This window comes from Lissotriton helveticus, chromosome 11 (genome assembly GCF_964261635.1).
Source record: "Lissotriton helveticus chromosome 11, aLisHel1.1, whole genome shotgun sequence".
In the NCBI taxonomy this organism is placed as follows: Eukaryota; Metazoa; Chordata; class Amphibia; order Caudata; family Salamandridae; genus Lissotriton; species Lissotriton helveticus.
Genome location: NC_136072.1, coordinates 57,758,386 through 57,779,173, shown reverse-complemented (window position 1 = coordinate 57,779,173; position 20,788 = coordinate 57,758,386). Strand labels below are relative to the sequence as shown.

Below are 20,788 nucleotides of genomic sequence, written 5' to 3'. Positions count from 1 at the left end.
GTTTCCCATAGGATGTTCCTATTCCATGAGGATTGGAAGAAAGAAGCCACCTACATGTTGAATGAGCATGGGACATGGAATCCTAGGCACTGTAGTGAGCCATGATCCAATACGGTTTACAAATACAGATGCTTCTCTTGCTCTGTTCCCTTCCAGGTGAGGTTCAGAAGGAACTGGATGCTGTTCTTGGACCCTCTCAGGTCATTGAGTATGAAGACCGAAAGAAGCTGCCTTACACCAGCGCCGTGATTCATGAGATCCTTCGCTATGGGAATATTGTCTCTGTGGGGATTCCTCGGCAAGCCTTGAAAAACACAGAGATCCAGGGTTTTCATATTGAAAAGGTAAAAACAAGGTACCTTCAGTGTCTGTCTTGTTCTCAATTCCAGTTTCACTCTGTCCCACATGCACGTAGGACCCACCTGCAGCAGCCTTTTGTCTTAAATGTAAATGTTGTTTGAATACTGAGGGCACAATTATAAGTCTCCATTATGGAATTGAGTTTGATAGTCATCAAAGGGTGAAGGTATTTCAGTGGCCTAGGAACTCATTTCTAACATATTCTGAAATTGAAACCATTTTAACAAAGAATATGTCTTTAGGAGGCAACAGGTGCCATATTATTTACAAAATAGTTGATTGAGCCACATTTGACACACAACAGAACATTTGACTGAAAATGCCACTTCACTCATGTATTTTGTAAAAGAAAAAAGCAGCAAATGATGCATCAGCAGTGACTCTGCACAGCTGTGGAAGGGGGTTCCTTCCACCTTAGGACTTCTAGAAACTGCACTAAAGCATTATGCATGGGGGAAGGGGACGGGGCGCTCAGTCAGGCACTCTTTTTGTCTGGTCACAGATAACTGATAACAACCAGTTCGAAGAAGAACAATTTCCCTGGTTTTTCAGTCGAGTTGTTTTTCTCATTTTTCTTGATTCTGATACATATATATGGGGTTTTCCGTAAAGCCATCTGAAGGCGTGGAAATTTCAGATATCTCACCCTCTGACCCACCCTATATGCTCTTTTTCTGTCTGTTTCTCTTAATCCATATTCTTTTTTTTTGCTGAATGGGTGTTTCTCTTAATCCATATTCTTTTTTTTGCTTAATGGGTGCCTAATCAGTAGGAGATTTTCCAAACCCACTTCAAATATGACCCCGGCTTACCCAGAGATTTTGAGCCAGATGTAGCAAAGTTTCAGGCAGCAAGTAACAATGGGGCCACCCAAAAGGCCACTGGGCCTGGGTAGATAATGGTGCAATAAGATAATGTCCCAGTGGAAAGCAGTTTAAGAAAGATAGATGTGTACAAGAGTTAATCCGTTGCATCTGAACAAAGTCAAGCACCACTATACAATATAACAACCAAATGATGTGTGATTGACATTGAAGTTAATCAGTTTATATACAGTAGAACACAATTCATAAGTGGGTATTTTTCAAGCAAAAAGGTGCACAGAAAAGTGAGGTGGTAAGTGCATGATAGGGATTGTGATAAAGGACAGTAGTGCGCATGTATATACATCAATAAATACATTGATAAATTGATGAACAACTATCCAGACGGTTTCCTGCCAAATGCATTAAATGACAAATTATAACATAATTACAGATATAAATTATTTGTCATATATGTCTGACAATACAAACAAAGGAGAAATGTTGATGTTTCGACCCCTAAACGGATCAACCAATTTTGCGCATCGTGAACGGGGTCTTCATCAGGACCAAATTGAAGGTTGGGGAGTGGGCACCAGTGCAAACAGCTTAATCGCTTCTGGCTGTGGATATAAAACGAGGCTGTGTATGCTCTCAGATATCTGCAGTGATGATCGTGTCTGGTCACAGATAACTGATCACAACCAGTTCGAAGAAGAACAATTTTCCTGGTTTTTCAGTCGAGTTGTTTTTTCTCATTTTTCTTGATTCTGATACATATATATGGGGTTTTCCGTAAAGCCATCTGAAGGCGTGGAAATTTCAGATATCTCACCCTCTGACCCACCCTTGGAGTGTAAACTTTCATTGTCGTTGTCAATGAACCTCAGGCATGCATTTGATGTTGAAGTCCTTAATTCCCTTAACTTAGTGTTGAGCAGCTACAGTACTCTATTTCAACGTCTCTGCTTCCTATGTCATCTGGATCTTTTTTGACTTAGGAAGTCTCCTTTACTAGCTTCAGCCCTAAGTCGTTGAGTCACTAGTCCTGGAGTAAATCAGAAGCTTATCTCCGGCCTGGTGATATACAAAAACGTAACTCATATAGAAAGAGGATTACAGAGATATCTTCAAGACACCAAGTTCTACTCTTGATGCTATTTATTCACAAGCTATGGTTCTATGTCTTCTTGATGATAAGCATCTTGCTGAAACAGTTTCTTATAAACCCTATCAAACCGAAATTCTTTCTCAACAGTTTCAAGATGGACGGTGTTCAATAAATTGACAAATTCAACTTGATTAATCTCTGAAAATGTTTTTTTATTTTGAATGCAATCCTATATGCTCTTTTTCTGTCTGTTTCTCTTAATCCATATTCTTTTTTTTTGCTGAATGGGTGTTTCTCTTAATCCATATTCTTTTTTTTGCTGAATGGGTGCCTAATCAGTAGGAGATTTTCCAAACCCACTTCAAATATGACCCCGGCTTACCCAGAGATTTTGAGCCAGATGTAGCAAAGTTTCAGGCAGCAAGTAACAATGGGGACACCCAAAAGGCCACTGGGCCTGGGTAGATAATGGTGCAATAAGATAATGTCCCAGTGGAAAGCAATTTAAGAAAGATAGATATGTACAAGAGTTAATCCGTTGCATCTGAACAAAGTCAAGCACCACTATACAATATAACAACCAAATGATGTGTGATTGACATTGAAGTTAATCAGTTTATATACAGTAGAACACAATTCATAAGTGGGTATTTTTCAAGCAAAAAGGTGCACAGAAAAGTGAGGTGGTAAGTGCATGGGAGGGATTGTGATAAAGGACAGTAGTGCGCATGTATAAATATCAATAAATACATTGATAAATTGATGAACAACTATCCAGACGGTTTCCTGCCAAATGCATTAAATGACAAATCATAACATAATTACAGATATAAATTATTTGTCATATATGTCTGACAATACAAACAAAGGAGAAATGTTGATGTTTCGACCCCTAAACGGATCAACCAATTTTGCGCATCGTTAACGGGGTCTTCATCAGGACCAAGGTGAAGGTTGGGGAGTGGGCACCAGTGCAAACAGCTTCATCGCTTCTGGCTGTGGATATAAAACGAGGCTGTGTATGCTCTCAGATATCTGCAGTGATGATCGTGTTGAACAGGAAGTTAAGGCCCAGGTTGCTCAGTAACCTGTGGCTGGAGGCTGCTGGCAGAATTGATTGGTTAGCTGTTCATCGATCCTGCCAGCAGCCCCCAGCCACAGGTTACTAAGCAACATCATTGAAGATATCTGAGAGTGTACATATATTTTAGGGAATTTATATCTGTAATTATGTTATGATTTGTTATTTAATGCATCTGGCAGGAAACTGTCTGGATAGTTATTTATCAATGTATTGATGCATATTTATGCGCACTACTGTCCTTCATCACAATCCCTCCCATGCACTTACCACCTCACTTTTCTGTGCCCCTTTTGCTCGAAAAATACCCACTTATGAATTGTATTCTACTGTATATAAACTGATTAACTTCAATGTCGTGATGAAATAAAGTCACACTCATTTGGTTGTTATATTGCATATTGGTGCTTGACTTTGTTCAGATACAACGGATTAACTCTTGTACACATCTATCTTTCTTAAATAGCTTTCCACTGGGACATTATCTTATTGTAGCATGAAAGGGAAAGGGCAAGAATGCACTGTATTCACCATTATACAGCGCATTCCTGTCCTTTTCAAGCTCAGGAGCACTTTTGACTGCCTAGTGCCTATTCAGGCACCCTCGCTTCATGGTTCAAAGGAGTCTGTGTTGTAGGCAGGACTATTTTTGTGCCAGAAGGGACACCTTCCTGCTCAAAAAACAATTCTGGGAGACATTTTCCTCTTTCTCTTTGTGCTGAAATATGCAGCATACTTAGAAAGAGGAAAATACAAGGAGAATTAAAGCTATTTCTCCCTGTTACACCTCACCTGTGGAGGCGTAACATTTTGATGCATTACCAGGTCTACCACTAATGGTAAATCAGGGAATGAGCCAACTTCCATGGGTGGATACGGAGGAACTCCCACACTTCACCCATGGAATGCGTCCCTGCCATAGAGTAATGCAAGGCAACTCTTTGTACTGACAATACTCGTCTGTATTTATCAAGCCATGCAGGGCTATGCAAAGGTGGTCTTGCTTGGCTTGATAAATCTCACTTATGTTTTGCGTTGCCCTTAGCCCCCTTGCATGGAGCAAGGGCGACTCTAAACATTGATAAATCTGGCCCTTTGTGTATTAGGCAACAATCAGGTTCTGCCAGAGACAGTCAGGAATACATTTATAATTCTCATTGGTTGCTAGTACTCTTTCCTCAGAAGACACACTCATACAAGAAATCCACACTATTAATTTGAAAGGCTTTATTAATTCAAAATCCCAGTGCTTTTCTGCAAATGTCATTCTTAATGAGTATGAAATAACTATTAAAGAAATATTAAAACACTGTGATACTGTAAATCTACGACGTTCACCAATGCGGGGCAAGATGGCGGCCGCTTAGTGGCCGGTGCGGAGGTGCGGTGAGGAAGCTGTTTGGTCTCAGCCCGATGGAGACCTAAGCAGGAAGCAAGGAGCAAGCGCAAAACAAACTGTGCTCTAACCTGGAGCTCGACCGCTGCAATGTTGTCGGGTCTTACCGGGTCCGCCCTGACAAAATTGCTCCTACGGGCAGCGGTGTCGATTTTGGAGAGACTCGCTACCGGTCGAGGACGCCTCTCAGCAGCAGGAGGGCGGAGCCTAATGCAGTGCCGGCGGAGCTCGCGGAGTAAAGGAAAAACGGGAGCGGAGACCGCGGGAGCCTTTAGTGGACACAGACAACTACTTGGAACCCAGCAGCGGCAGATTTCTGAGACTGAGGGCGCTGGTAGTGCTCATAGCCGATTCGGGAGGCTGCAGAGACGGTTGCTGGTCAGAGGTATGGCCCCAAAACAGAACCCGGGTTCAAAAGCTAACAGCCTGAAGAAAAAGGGGGCATTAAAGGGGGAAAATGAGCATAACGCCACTGAGGATATTTGTGAGGATAGCCAGCCCCAATCCCAGCCCCAGCTAAAGAAGAGGCAGCAAGGTGCCCCTAAGACTCGGCAGGCTGCTACGATTGTTGATTTATTCACAAAAGTGGGCAAGGAGAAAAGCTCTAAAGAGCTAGAAGTGGAAAATGTTTGCAACGTAGCTGGCAACCCGAATCTGGCTCCAGAAACCCTAACTGAGATCGCAAGCTTGGCAAGCTTGGGTAGCAGCTTGGAGGCAGTAAATTTGGCTACCGCTAGTAAGGGGAGCCAGGAGTCCCTCACGAGCCCCCCTGTGATAGGGCAGCCAGCTGGAGACCCTCAATCCTCAGTGCAAAGCGAACTCCCTTGCTCAATAGTACCCCCGGAAGCTGTACTGGATGAAGCTGTCGAAGGGGCGACTGGAACCAGCATCGAGAAAGAAAGCGTCCCAAGCGAAGCCTTCTATTCTGTTTCAGATGGGGGGGCAGAGTGGTCTGAAGACGAGGATGAACGTAGCTCTTTTGTAGAGTCCGAAAGCGACCCCGAGAACGACTAGCCGGCTACAGCTTTGAAACTCCAAAATGCCGCGGTGGGTCAAGCTCACCTGCGACGGGAATTAACCTGGGACCACTCCTCGGCTCTACCGCTGCAAGGCAGCCCTCTGTTGGAACAGACACAACTGTCTCTGCTGGAGACTATACACCAAGAGATCCTAGCGCATAGAGAGGAAACGCGTCAAGATAGCCATAAATCCCAGGCCGCTATGAGGAAGATGCAGGTAGTGGTTCGGAAACTTTCTAGGGCTTGTGCAACGATGGGGGATAGAGTGTCTAATTTGGAGGAGAGGGTGGTGGCTACAGAAGCCGAAGTGGCAGGAGCAGTCGCTAAGGTGGACTCGCAGAACTCCCAGGTCTCGGACATACAATGGAAGCTGGAGGAGATGGAAAATAGGCTTCGAAGGAATAACCTAAGAGTCCTGGGAATCCCGGAGGGGGTCGAGGGGTCCGACATCAGGTCTTACGTCATCAAGCTCTTCCAGCAAGCCTTTCCCGAGCTGTCCGGTTGGGACTGGTCAAATGAACTACAAAGAGTCCATCGCACCCCTTTTAAAATACGACGGAACGCTAAAGAAGGAGATAAACCCAGGGCGGTGCTGATATTCCTTGGCAATTTTATTTTACGACAGGCAATTGCAGAGAAGGCAAAACCTGACGCCAGGAGAAGCTGTGATGGGGTGTTGTTTTTTGTCCGCCCTGACTTTTGCCACGTGACTGTGGAAAGGCGCTGGCGCCTTAGGGGGCTGATCAAACCCTTCCAGGACAGGAAACTCCAAGCATATTTAATCAACCCAGCGCAGTTAAAAGTCATTAATGAGGGGAAAACATTGTACTTCTCTTCAGAAATCAAGGCCAAGGAGTACCTGGACAGCTTGGGCAAATAGGTTTCATATGGGGCATGTCATAAGGGTAATAGTCGGTGCCTCTATCTGAAGGATAGCTGCTCCTGGTGCCCTGCTTTAGTGTTTAGATTTCCACATGTTTAGTATTTTGGGCTTAATGTAGGTTTAAGAGGTGTTTATCGCTGTCCTCACCGCAAACACTGCACTTTCATCGCAAGCACAGTTTAGTTCTGTGCGCCCCATTGAGGGGGATGATGAGGGGGTTGGGTCACAGAAGGGTTGGGTGGGGGGTAGGGATGTGAGGGAAGTGGGTGGGTGTGTTAGGGGGAAAAAAGAAAATGGGAGGGAAAGGTGCATCATCGGTATTGTTTTTGTGGTCACATTATTTGGACTTAAAGGGTATCTAAGGAACCTTGGAAGGTATAAGATATATGGTCGATTGGAGGGCCGAACTGAAAGCAAGGATGGCAGACATTAGAATTTGTACCATGAATGTGGGTGGACTAAATGACTGGCGGAAGAGACAGAGATTGGCCTACTTTGTCAAATTTAATAAGATTGATGTGTTATGCCTCCAGGAGACCCACATTCCTTGGTCTAAGCGGAATTTGCTGGCTATCAATGGGTATGAGTTGGCCGCCTGTTCATCCCAATCCTCTACAATCAGGGGGGTCGCTATATTGATTAGGAAATCTTTGGGAGGTGTGAGAAGGACAAAGGTGGATAGCTGTGGTAGATGGGCTATAGCAGAAACAGAACTGGGCTATACTTTGTGTGTTGTGCATGGCTCAAATAGTGATGACCCTGAGATTTTTAATCACTTGGAAATTGAACTAGCTGGTTGGCCTGCACCGTTGTTAGTATGCGGGGATTTAAATATCTCTGCAGACTGGGTCAATTGGGGGCATTATGCTGGGCGCAAGCCCAGGGTTTTCAGGGCCATAAATGCTCTCATGGACTCGCTCGGATTAGTAGATATCTGGGGGACTAAGGAGCCCCAAAATCCCGGAGTTACCTATTTCTCAAACCCAGCTCAGAAATATTCCAAATTGGATTACTTTTTTATTTCCACCCCCGAAATTAATAGAGTGAATATATCTAGGCTACCAATGGTAATCTCCGATCACAATCCTCTAGTAATTACATACCAAAAAGAGAGGTGTGAAAGGGTAAGGTCCGCTTGGTCCTTCGAGAGGAAGCTATTGGAAGATACTAGATATGTGGCCCATATCAAGTGCTGGACGGATGACTTTTTCGCTGCCAACAGATATAGCTCCTCTCGTAATGTAGTGTGGGAGTCTTTTAAAGCGGCATTTAGAGGCGAAACAATCAGCACTGCAGCCAGGTTGAGGAGAGAAGATAGGACTGAGGAAATGAACTTAGTAAAGAGGTTAGCGACAGTAGAAGAAGAGCACATTAATGATATCACTTCTGGGGGTGATGGTAGTAGCAGCCATAATGTTCTATCTGTAATTAAGGCAGAACTACAGAAATTGATTACTCAGAAGGCGATAGGGGAATATCAGGCCACCAGAACTAAGAGGTATGAAACGGGAGAACATGCAGGCAGAGCCCTGGCCCTTCGCTTACGGCAAGAGAAGTCAAAAAATGTTATCTTAAAAATAGTAGAGAGCGGTAGGGAATTCACAGAGGCTAAAGAAATCCTAGCGGTATTTAGAAAATATTACCAGAAATTGTATGGTGCAGAGGTTATGGTTGGGAGACAAGTGGATGATATTTTAGATATAGGACCCCGACTGGACAAGTCATGTCAGGAGGAACTGGATAGGGATATTACGGAAAAGGAAATTAAGGCTGCCCTACAGGAGCTAGCCTCTGGGAAGGCTGCCGGCCCAGATGGCATTCCATTAGAGGTGTACAAGCATATAGAACCAGAAATCATGCCGCTATTAATAGATCTTTTTAACGGGGTCATATGCACCGGGTTGATTCCGGATTCGTGGAAAGAAACTAATATTGTCATATTCCACAAAAAGGGGAAACCTAGTGAGAACCCTGGGTCTTATCGACCCATCTCTCTAATCAATGCGGATACCAAGCTATATTCAAAGATCTGGGCTTTAAGGTTGGGCAGGATTATTGGTGGTCTCGTTTCCCCTTGGCAGCATGGGTTCGTCCCCAGTCGTGGCACTACGGATCATACCAGCAGGGCAATAGCCCTATTTGACGCCCATGCTGCCACGGGAGGTGAGATGGCCATGATCCTGCTCGACGCAGAGAAGGCTTTCGACCGTGTGGACTGGAGCTTTCTCTGGGGTATCTTGGAAGGTAGAGGGTTTGGGCCGAAATCCATCAGAGCACTAAGGGCAATGTACTTAGAGCCTAGGGCCAGAGTCATAGTTATGGGTGAGAAGTCTGACCTGTTTTCCATAGAGAGAGGAACGCGCCAAGGGTGCTCGTGCTCCCCGATCCTTTTCTCTCTCTATATTGACCCTCTCATACAGGCTATCTTGGGCTGCCCCAGGCTAAGACCAGTGGTTTTTAATGGTTTCGAAAATAAAATTCTAGCATATGCAGACGATCTTGAATTTGTTTCATCAAACCCCCAGCAGGCAATGGTTGTTTTGTCCGAGCTCACCAAACAGTTTGGTGCCTCCTCAGGGTATTTATTGAACGAGGCCAAGACGCAGATTATCTGTACAAAAAATATAGTAAAGACTGACTCCAGATTTGTTGATGTAGCAATTTATTTAGGAGTGAAAATTAATGCCTCAGTAGGGAAAATAGTCGAAGAGAACTATATACCACTTAGTAAATCCATAGAGACTGATCTGAGAAGAATGGATGGGCTACATCTTTCATTGATAGGGAGGATTAACGCGGTTAAGATGACAATGTTCCCTAAGGTATTATATCTCTTCAGGGCTATACCGCTACTCCTGGAAGAGAAAATAATAAAAAATTTGGAGGCTGTCTTTATTAGATTTATTTGGCAATTCGGGAAAGTAAGGCGGTCAACAAATTTATTGTCACTTCCAAGAGAAAGGGGTGGGTTGTCCTTGCCGAATCTAAGGCTGTACCATTGGACTTGTCTTTTATCACAAATGTCGGTACTTTTTCAGACAGAGGTATGCTCTAACGATGTAAACTTTGAAGATCAGCAACCCCCCTCTATATATGAGCTGCTGTTAGGTAGGAAGGCAATGGGTTTAATGCTATTTGAAGTGGACCGCAGATTTTATAAGAAAGCCAGGTAAAAGGTTATGGATAGTGTTTGGCGGGTGTGGAAGGCCTGTCGAAAGCATTGTAACATCCCAAAGGTTAACCCTTTCCTACAGATTTATAATTCAAGCCTCTTCTCAGGGATAGGGGCCGATAGGACCTTTAAAATTTGGAGGGGGTTGGGCATTAAGACCCTGGGAGAAGTAATGAATGGAGACGCAGTTGTAAGTTTTTCGGTCCTACAAAATAGGTTTGGAATTCCCTCCAATCATTGGTTTGTTTATGATTCAACTGCTGCGATCTCTGAAGGCACTTAGACCAAAACCGCCAAATCAGGATAACTGCCCGCTTTTGGAGGCACTGACCAAAGGATGTAAAAAAATTAAGATCTTGTATAACATACTTCTCTTGGAGGTTCAAGACGATGTTGATAAGGTGGAAGCAGCCTGGTCTAGGAAACTTGGGAACCCTGAGGTAGATCTCGATCTGGCTTTATTACTGAATAGAAAGATCCTTAGAGCCTCAAATTTACGGGCCCAGCACTACAAAACTGTCTTTAATCTGTACTTCACTCCCTCTAAACTGTTTTCCTGGGGACAGAGGGATGACGATACATGTCCTAGGTGTGGGGCTGGACAAGCAGATTTATTGCATATGTTTTGTAATTGTAATCTCTTGACCCCTGTGAAGAATGAGATTGAGAAGTTCTGGGAGGGGCTGCTAGGTAAAAAGATCGACCTATCCCCTACCCTAGCAATCATGGGTATTAATTTTAATCAAAAGTTGGGCAAAGAGGAAGAAGCCCTTGTTTTTATCTCTGTGGCTGTCCTTAGGATCTTAATCTCAGCAGGTTGGAAGGATGTGGTGGCTCCGTCCTTTCAAATGTGGCTCTCCAGGCTTCTGGGAATTCATAATATTGAATCGTGCTTGTACGAACAAAAAGGGGCGAAGGTAAGAGAGTTTGGAAGGAAGATATGGGCCCCAGTAACTAATTGGAGGCAGAATAAGCTGTAATCGCTGGAGCTATATCAGTTCTTAATTTCTATTATCTGCTTTTATCAGCCCGTTTTATATGATGAGTCAATCTGTATTGTTAGATAAGAAGTATTCTGTTATTTATTAACTATGGATTGTATTTATGAACTCTTGTTGATACCCGATATATGATTATTTTTTATGACTGGATCAATTTATTAATATCTGTATTTTTTTATGATGCACTGTAAATCCCAAATAAAAAAACTAAAAAAAAAAAAAAGATACTGTAAATCTACATACATGAAATAGCATAAATTCACATACATGAATTAGCACTCAGGCATTCAGCAGTTTCTGATTTTATATATATATATATATATATATTACCTACTGGCGGTCGCCAGTAGGTATATATAGTTAGGATTTTTTCTCTATGGGATTTTTGAATATTCTATGTCTAATAACTTTGGCGTTTGTGGACGGAATTGGCTGAAATTTTCAGGAAAATGGAACATTCTGTTTCTGAGCAGCCCCTAGAAATTTGGGGGGGTTTCGTCAAGGGGGGGCCGAGAAAAAAGGGGGGTCCCAAAACGTGTTTTTAACATTGAGTTTTCCATAGGGCGGTTGGCCTCACTTTTAGCCCGAACGGCTGAATGGATTTGCACGAAACTTGGCAAAATTGTAGGGACTGGTAGCCCGATGTGCCTTTGCTAGGTCTCAATATATGTGCTCCAGTGGATTTTGAGAAATTAACGTTCAAAAAAAGATATATATCTGTAACAGCGGACCGGGCAGCGCTCCAGTTCGCGTACTTTTCGCGTTATGGAGCTTTGTGAAGCGAAGCTGATTGGTTCTCCGGCGTCTGTAAACATTCCAACCAGTCCGTAGCGGCCGCCATCTTGTCTCTCGGTAGGATCGAGAGACAAGAGGAGGCCAAAGCGAAGGGGCAAATGAACATAAGGGGGCATAGTAGATCCTCCCTGACCCCCTAGGTTTGATGTGGAGGTTTTAAAAGGGCCCCGCGGGGCAAAAAAAAATAAAAATAATAATAATCGAACGGCTGAATGGATTTGCACGAAACTTGGCAAAATTGTAGGGACTGGTAGCCCGATGTGCCTTTGCTAGGTCTCAATATATGTGCTCCAGTGGATTTTGAGAAATTAACGTTCAAAAAAAGATATATATCTGTAACAGCGGAACGGGCAGCGCTCCAGTTCGCGTACTTTTCGCGTTACGGAGCTTTGTGAAGCGAAGCTGATTGGTTCTCCGGCGTCTGTAAACATTCCAAACAGTCCGTAGCGGCCGCCATCTTGTCTCTCGGTAGGATCGAGAGACAAGAGGAGGCCAAAGCGAAGGGGCAAATGAACATAAGGGGGCATAGTAGATCCTCCCTGACCCCATAGGTTTGATGTGGAGGCTTTAAAAGGGCTCCGCGGGGCAAAAACAAAAAAAAAACGTTTTTTTTGGTGGGGTGCGCCCGGTTAGCGTAACGGGAAGCGGACTGGGGAGCGTACTACAAGGAATGAAGAATGATTGACTTTTAACTTATTGTATGTTTATAGACTTTTTTTTTACTTTTTTTTCTGCTGAGTGACGTCTCGGCCTATCTTCACGGGATGCAGTCCCTACCATCTCGGCGTTTAAGCCCAGGGGGACCGGTAGTGTGGGAGAGATAACGGGGCATATTATCAAGGGGGTTTATCTCCGCTTTTTTGGCTTTAAAAGCCAAGAAAGCGGAGATAAAATTATCTCCGTATTACCTAGCTGTCGCTAACACCAGTTAGCGACCGCTAGTAGGAGATAGCGACCATCTTGGGCCCCACTTTGCATGTCAGTGATATTTATCACTAATGACATGCAAAGTGGGCATGCCAAGATGTTAGCGACTGGAAACAGTCGCTAACATCGCTATCTCCTATTACCAACTTTTGGAGATATTCGCGCTAAGCGCGAATATCTCCAAAAAGTAACACCTGCCCTGAGCAGTTCTTAGCCATGTTATCCAATGGGAGGTGGATAACATGGCTAAGAGCATTAGCTCGGTAATGCATGAATATCGCTGACTTTTCAGCGATATTAATGCATTGCGGCCGTTTTTTATCGCATTTGCGAGAAACCTTGATAATAGCAAGGTTTATCTGCGATAATTTCTGACGATGCTTAGCGGTAAAAAATTCGTTGCTAAGCATCGTTAGGGATAAATATCGCTTAACTTTGGTAATATGCCCCAACGTCTGTTAACGTTCGATTCGAAGGAAATCAGGAAGTGTTGAAAAACATTGTCTGCGCCATCTTGCCTTTTTTCAAATGCCACACTTTTGTCGTGCACGGCAGCCATTTTAGATGACTTGACCAGACCCACTCTCTGCACGCTGTCGATCCTTAGCATGGCTCCCCACCCTCGCAAGCATCTCCCCCAGGCACTGGTCACCCATACTCTCTGTCTTATGCATGGGCAATAAACCTCCCCCCATCTGCGCTGCTGTTCCCTGAGAATCACACCCTGTGCCCGCCCGACACCTCCCTTTCGCCCTATTCACTACCGCATCCCCTGACACTCCTCTTCCTCTGTGTCCGATTGTCCAGGCCGGTCCCAGGCTATCAGCTAGCCCTGCAGATGTAGTTTATGGCCCCAGCTGTAAAGAATCACCCCTCTTCAAAGGAGTTATAGTAGATCAAGGCCCACACCCGATGAGATCCGTCACACCACACGCGTTCCTACTATCTGAAAACCATCCTGTATTGTGATTGGGGAGGGGACCGAGCCTGAAGCGGAAGATTCCAGGGATGACTCTTTGTACATCAAAGTTTTTACAATTATGTGTCACATTAAAAATATATAGCACTCCAACAAAGTAGTAGGATTATAAAACTTTAATAACTTATAAATATATACAACAAAACAAAAACAGTAAAAACATTTAAACATTTTTAGGGAAAAAGAAGGAAGTAGCGGTCGGTTGTGCGAATAGTCCCAAGGCAGCACAACGTCCAGATTTCTGGACGGCACCCAGGTGATGTTGCCTGGGTGCCGCACTGATTTCGGTATCCGGCGTGGGGCGTCGCGGGGGGTGGGTCATCAGGAGCGGTCTGTTGTGCGAATAGTTCCAAGGCAGCAGAACGATGGCACCAAGGTGATGTCCAGTAAGTTGCCGCCCTCCGAATAACGGCGTGGGGCGCCCCGGGGGGGGGGGAGGCGGCGTGAACGGGCCTCCCCAGGTGGAGCCTCGTCTGCTGTAGTGGGGCGCCCCTTTACCGTTTCAGTTGCCATTCCGTCTGCTTTTGGTCCACTGTGTCAAAATCCGCAATTCAGCTGAGTTGCCGCCCTCCGAATAACGGCGTGGGGCGCCCCGGGGGGGGGGGGGAGGTGGCCTGAACGGGCCTCCCCAGGTGGAGCCTCGTCTGCTGTAGTGGGGCGCCCCTTTACCGTTTCAGTTGCCATTCCGTCCGCTTTTGGTCCACTGTGTCAAAATCCGCAATTCAGCTGAGTTGCGCCCACTCTTGCGGTGCAGCGATAGGCGGCTGTCACAGGACTCTCAAAATGGCGGCAGGCTCTTTCCTTTTTGGGCCTGGTCCACTGAAATGGCCCTGGGACACCTTGGAAATCGGACGCTTGTCTGCTAGGTCTTGGACCCCATTCTCGAAAGCGTCCCCTCCGCCTTGAGGATTCTACAAAAGTCTTGGGGGCCCCCGACTCCTGCAGGCTTCCGGTGGGGAGCGGCTGCCATGATTGCTCGCGGAATGACCACGACGGAGCCACGAGATGGTGGTGCTTTCATGCTGACGCCAGCTTCAGTCTGAAACATCCAGAAACAAGGTGGGGCTTTCATCGTTTGGGAAAAAAAAATAGTTTTCATCCAATGAAAAGTGTTATTTTTAGGTCATATGATCAAGCCTTCCATCATTAGGAAACCAAAAGTAAAATGAACCAATGAAAAGTTTTATAAACAAGTCACATGACCTGTTATGCGGCATAGGGTATAAAAAGCGTAGAAAATCCGTTGGCACGTGAGGCGGCGTCAGTAGCGGACCGATGTGCGAATAGGCCGAAGGCAGCACAACGCGCCAAGATCCGGATGGCACCGAGGTGGTGTCCAGCAAGTTGTCGCACTGGTGTGGCCATCCTACAATGCTGAAAGTCGGCGTGGGGCGCCCCGTTGGCCTGTGAGATGGCGGCAGTAGCGGACCGATGTGCGAATGGTGCCAAAGGCAGCGCAACAATATTTTCGGAATAGAAGACACCACAAGGCTCTGAGATGCCAAGATCCGGATGGCACCGAGGTGGTGTCTAGCAAGTTGTCGCACTGGTGTGGCCATCCTACAATGCTGAAAGTCGGCGTGGGGCGCCCTGTTGGCCTGTGAGATGGCGGCAGTAGCGGACCGATGTGCGAATGGGGCCAAAGGCAGCGCAACAATATTTTCTGAATAGAAGACACCACAAGGCGCTGAGATGCCAAGATCCGGATGGCACCGAGGTGGTGTCTAGCAAGTTGTCGCACTGGTGTGGCCATCCTACAATGCTGAAAGTCGGCGTGGGGCGCCCCGTTGGCCTGTGAGATGGCGGCAGTAGCGGACCGATGTGCGAATGGGGCCAAAGGCAGCGCAACAATATTTTCTGAATAGAAGACACCACAAGGCGCTGAGATGCCAAGATCCGGATGGCACCGAGGTGGTGTCTAGCAAGTTGCCGCACTGGTGTGGCCATCCTACAATGCTGAAAATCGGCGTGGGGCGCCCCGTTGGCCTGTGAGATGGCGTCAGTAGCGGACCGATGTGCGAATGGGGCCAAAGGCAGCGCAACAATATTTTCGGAATAGAAGACACCACAAGGCGCTGAGATTCGGTTAGCACCGAGGTGGTGTCTAGCAAGCTATGCAGCTGAGTTGCGTGCGCACTTGCGGCGAATAGGTCGAAGGCAGCACAACAATGTTTTCTGAATAGAAGACACCACAAGGCGCTGAGATTCGGTAGGCACCGAGGTGGTGTCTAGCAAGTTGCCGTACTGGTGTGGCCATCCTACAATCCTGCTCCGAATAACGGCGTGGGGTGCCCGAAGGGGGGGGGGGAGGCGGCGTGAACGGGCCTTCGTAGGTGGAGGCTCGTCTGCTATAGTGGGGCGCCCCTTTACCGTTTCAGTTGCCATTCAGCTGAGTTTCGGCCGCTCTTGATGCTACAGCGACAGGCGGCTGCAAGAGGACTCTCAAAATGGCGGCCTGTTGTTTGGATTTGGGCCTGGTCCACTAAAATGGCCCTGGGACACCTTAGAACTCGGACGCTCGAATTTTTTTTCCTTTCCTCTACATGCAAAAAAAGGTAAATGCCCGGTACGTTACACGCTTCATCTGCCACGATGTACTCTCCAGAGGAACCGAAAAAAAATATAGTTATGGTAACTATACCATGCATCGTCATATGGAGAGGTGGCACCGATTAATTATAGTGCTGCATAAAAGAGAGATTTGGAGGAGAACCCCCGACCTGCCAGTACATTCATCAAAGAAGTGGCACTGACAGCATCAGAGGCAAGGGAAACGGTCCCAAATATTTAGAAGAACTTTGGAAAGATTAAAATGACATGTTTAGATTGTGGCAAATTAATTTCATGTGGACAGATGAGTGTTACTCTAATAAATACAGCATATGAACATCATCATAGTCGATGGTTGGTAGAGACATTTTGACTATATCCTGGACCTGCCCGTCCTCGCCCAAAATGGCGCCGGAATCAATGGGACTCGTAACTCCTTGTTGTGTACTGGTTGCACAACCTTGATATCACGAGATACGTATGCAGTTTTGAAGCACATGGCGGGCGGGGACGAGAATAGATTGAATATTTCGATATCCCTATTGATATTAAGTTCTGATGTGTTATTGATTACTGTACTATTGAAAGTTCGAATTAACGTCACCCATGGTACTTGCCCGCAAATGTATATCTAGATAATTTTATTGTAACTGGCCCTGTCGTATTTTAATTATAAAATGTACGTCCACCGATTCCGCAACTGTTAGACACTTTAGTTCTTGCAACCTAATGGCCCGCCCGTTACGTTCCTCTACAGTGTAAATGTCTACTCATCATATACGATTACAGTTTGCTCCGTGGCCGGCCCACGTGGTTATAGGCCCGTATTTGTATAATGACATTTTCACAATAAAGGTTTTTAAAAGAAAACATGGTAGTAGTATATACATTGGTAAAGTTTTTAATAATAGTCACTGTTTTAGAATCAGTAAAAGGCAAGTGAAATAAAGCAGACCAATTACATGAAGGGTAAAAGGTATAATACGCAGGAACGCAGTAAAGATAAATGGTCAAGGGCTGTTGTGTTTTCTACTCCTGCAACATAAAGTGATCGATAAGAATCTCATATTCAGGCGTATCGGCGACTAAGACAGCAGGCCGACCCTCTTTTGCTCAACGGCTCCGTCATGGGACGAAGAAACGCCCTTTTTCTCGAAAAAGGAATATATTTTACTTGCAGGACAGTTGTAAATTTTCCAGGAAAGTACATTAGCCTGGAACATTATAACATATATTTAAGAAAAAATAATGTTCGAAAGTAATAAAAAGCGTAATTTTTAGGTCATATGACCAAGCCTTTCATCATTAGAATAAGAAAAGTAAAATGAACCAATGAAAAGTTTTATTAACAAGTCACATGACCTGTTATGCTTACGTTACGCGCTGCGCGTCGCGCCCCGGATCACTTCCGGATGCGCTAACGCGGCGCGTCATATGACGCATTACGCGACAACGCAGGTCCAGAATATAGTCAAAATGTCTCCACCAACCAGCGGTCGGAACACAACCCCTTTCAGCAGGCTAAATAGTTCTGTTAAATGACAACAGAAGGGACAGGCAACAAGAACCATCAGTGAAAGAGGGGAGGGCTAGTTCTTCTCTACCGGGTCACGTTGGGGCGCTACCGGAACTGATCGAATTGGTAGTCTACAGTGTTTCTGGATGTTTCAGACTGAAGCTGGCGTTAGCATGAGAGCACCACCATTTCGTAGCTCCGTCGTGGCCATTCGACGAGCAATAATGCTAGCCGCTCCCCACCAGAAGCCTGCGGGAGTCGGGGGCCCCCAAGACTTTTGTAGAATCTTCAAGGCTGAGGGGACGCTTTCGAGAATGGAGCCCAATCTCTAGCAGACAAGCGTCCGAGTTCCAAGGTGTCGCAGGGCAATTTTAGTGGACCACGCCCAAATCTGAAGAGCCGGCCGCCATTTTGAGAGTACTGTGGCAGCCGGCTATCGCTGCACCGCAAGAGCGGGAGCAACTCAACTACATGGTGAGCGAGACGCTGTAGTCGAAAGAGCGGGCGGTAAACAGCTGAATAGCGGAAGAGGCACAGTGTAGCAAAAGCGGGCGGAATGGCAACTGAAATGGTAAAGGGCCGCCCCACTACAGCGTGTCTTTAGGTGAAACGGATTGTGGGACAAGGTCAAGAATGGAAGAGTTACCAAAAGGCAAAAAGTTCCGCTTGATCCCGGGAGCCGGCCACCTATGTCGGGGGCGATCTCAGGCTACACCAGGAGAACACGACTTGGGGAGGGAGCCGGAGCCAAGCGCCCCCTCCGAGTCCGCGCCATCACACCATCCCTCGGGGGCCTCCGTCAAGCGGTTCAGGGTGGCACCGCATTACATTGTTCACAAATGCAGTCACGTCCTCAAACAGCCCCCACTTTACTTTGAGAATAGTGAAGCTGAAGCAAGTGCAAATAGGCTTCAGACAGTGTTACAATCACTCCTCAAAACTTTGAACCATCAGAGTGCATGAGTTTCATGCTCGATCGATTGAGCTAGCCGGATCGGGCAACAAAAAGTATAAAATAGTCATGTAAATAGTTGTTTAATAAAATGTTTTACCCTGTTACTTTGCTGGTGTGTTGTATATATTTGTAATATTTGCATAGAGTTTATCGTTATTTTGGGCGGGGTGGGTGGCGGAGCCGAGCTGTATTGCAGCCATCATGGTGTGGAGTTCAGTTCATCTCAATAGTTTCGTGTTTGTCATGAGGGGTTGTTCCTAATGTTTCTATTTTAGCGAGGTCAAAAAGAGATCCCATTAGTGGCCTACTGATTTTGCTCGATTCCTTTTGTTTTTTTACACGATTTTTCGCTATCTGCAAAGACTAAACAGAGTATTGCGACTCTGTGCTTGTTTGTAAATAGAGAATGAACCAAAGAGAACCAATTCTAAAACAGTAAATGCTTGCATAACAATCAATCAAATGGAGAGAGAAGCAGGCACGACGGATTACAACGGGGGCAAAGGCCTGCGTTAACTACCCTTCACTATCTGCAAAGAGAGAGTACTCCTAATAGAAATGAGGGGGAGGGGGGGCAGCATTCAAAGCAGATCAGTGTGCATAAACACGAAAATGTTTTTACTTACCACGTACTTGACATTCGATAGCTTATGATATTTGCTATTAAAAAACCATTGAAATTCACTGACAAAACCATAGGTTAGAGACCATATATAGTTAGGAATTAGCATTTAAAAAACCTTGAAAATTCACTGAAAAAACCATAGGTTATAGACCATATATAGTTAGGGATTAGCATTTAAAAAACCTTATTTTACTCACACAAAACCATTGAAATTCCATATATAGTTAGTTGCACTAACTATATATCGCGCACCCGCAATCCACTGCTGATGATGTCACATATTACATCATTCATGACATGGTCAGTGACATCACTGATGACATCACTGATGACATCTCAAATGACATCACTGATGACATCACTGATGACATCTCAAATGACATCACTGATAACATCTCAAATGACATCACTGATGACATCTCAAATGACATCACTGATGACATCACTGATGACATCTCATTTGACATCAATGACCACATCACTGATGATATCATTCATGTGACAATACAATGCATCTCCTCACACTTTAATATAATCTCTGTTACACCCAGTGTTAAATACAGAGTATAATTTTTGAAACCATTGACACACCAATACTAGTTACTACATACGCACTCAGTGATTCCTATGTTTACACACACATTCACTCATTTACCCATACAATCATTCATACATACAATCACTCATCTTTACAACACTATCATATGCACTCATACACCTATACAGACTCTCACACTCTGTCACTCATCCATGGAGTTACTCACACACCTAGTCAGTCCTGTAAATAATCAATCACACTTCCATTTTCTAATCTATACAGTTAAACATAGAGCACCTTACATTTTGAAACATATACTAACACATACTTACTCTCTTATACAATCATTAATACAAGTACACATTGATTTGCACAGAGTCACACACCTCCCAGCCAGCCACACACACTCAGTCTCCCATACAAATACTTGGGCAATCAATCAATAACCCATATAGTTACTCATATAGCTACTGACCAACACATGCAGCAGTTTACAGAACAACAGACATAATGATGCACAAATTAAGACAGTTTAGTCACTAACCCATGCACTCAGTGAGACACATTTAATCACTCACTCATACAGTCAGTCACGCACCTACTAAATCCTTCATCCAGACACTTCTACATCTACTCATTCTTCAATATGTAAAACATATTTAAACTTTACAGAAACACACAGTCACTGGATGATGTCATCAGTGATGTCATTTGAGATGTCATCAGTGATGTCATCAGTGATGTCACTGACCATGTCATGAATGATGTAATATGTGACATCATCAGCAGTGGATTGCGGGTGCGCGATATATAGTTAGTGCAACTAACTATATATGGAATTTCAATGGTTTTGTGTAAGTAAAATAAGGTTTTTTAAATGCTAATCCCTAACTTTATATGGTCTATAACCTATGGTTTTTTCAGTGAATTTTCAAGGTTTTTTAAATGCTAATTCCTAACTATATATGGTCTCTAACCTATGGTTTTTTCAGTGAATATATATATATATATATATATATATATATATATGTTTCATAACCTACCGCACATATCAATATAGTACATCACATTAGTTTG

At 44.8% G+C, this 20,788-nt stretch overlaps 1 protein-coding gene across 1 annotated transcript in view; it reads left to right on the top strand.

Annotated features, from left to right (window-relative positions):
* Window positions 1-20,788, top strand: part of LOC144790708 (cytochrome P450 2J2-like) — a 111,109-nt gene that overhangs the window by 58,544 nt on the left and 31,777 nt on the right. The window contains exon 6 of the mRNA XM_078665428.1: window positions 157-344. Coding sequence (XP_078521554.1) covers window positions 157-344 — 188 coding nt within the window. The remainder of the gene's footprint in view (window positions 1-156; window positions 345-20,788) is intronic.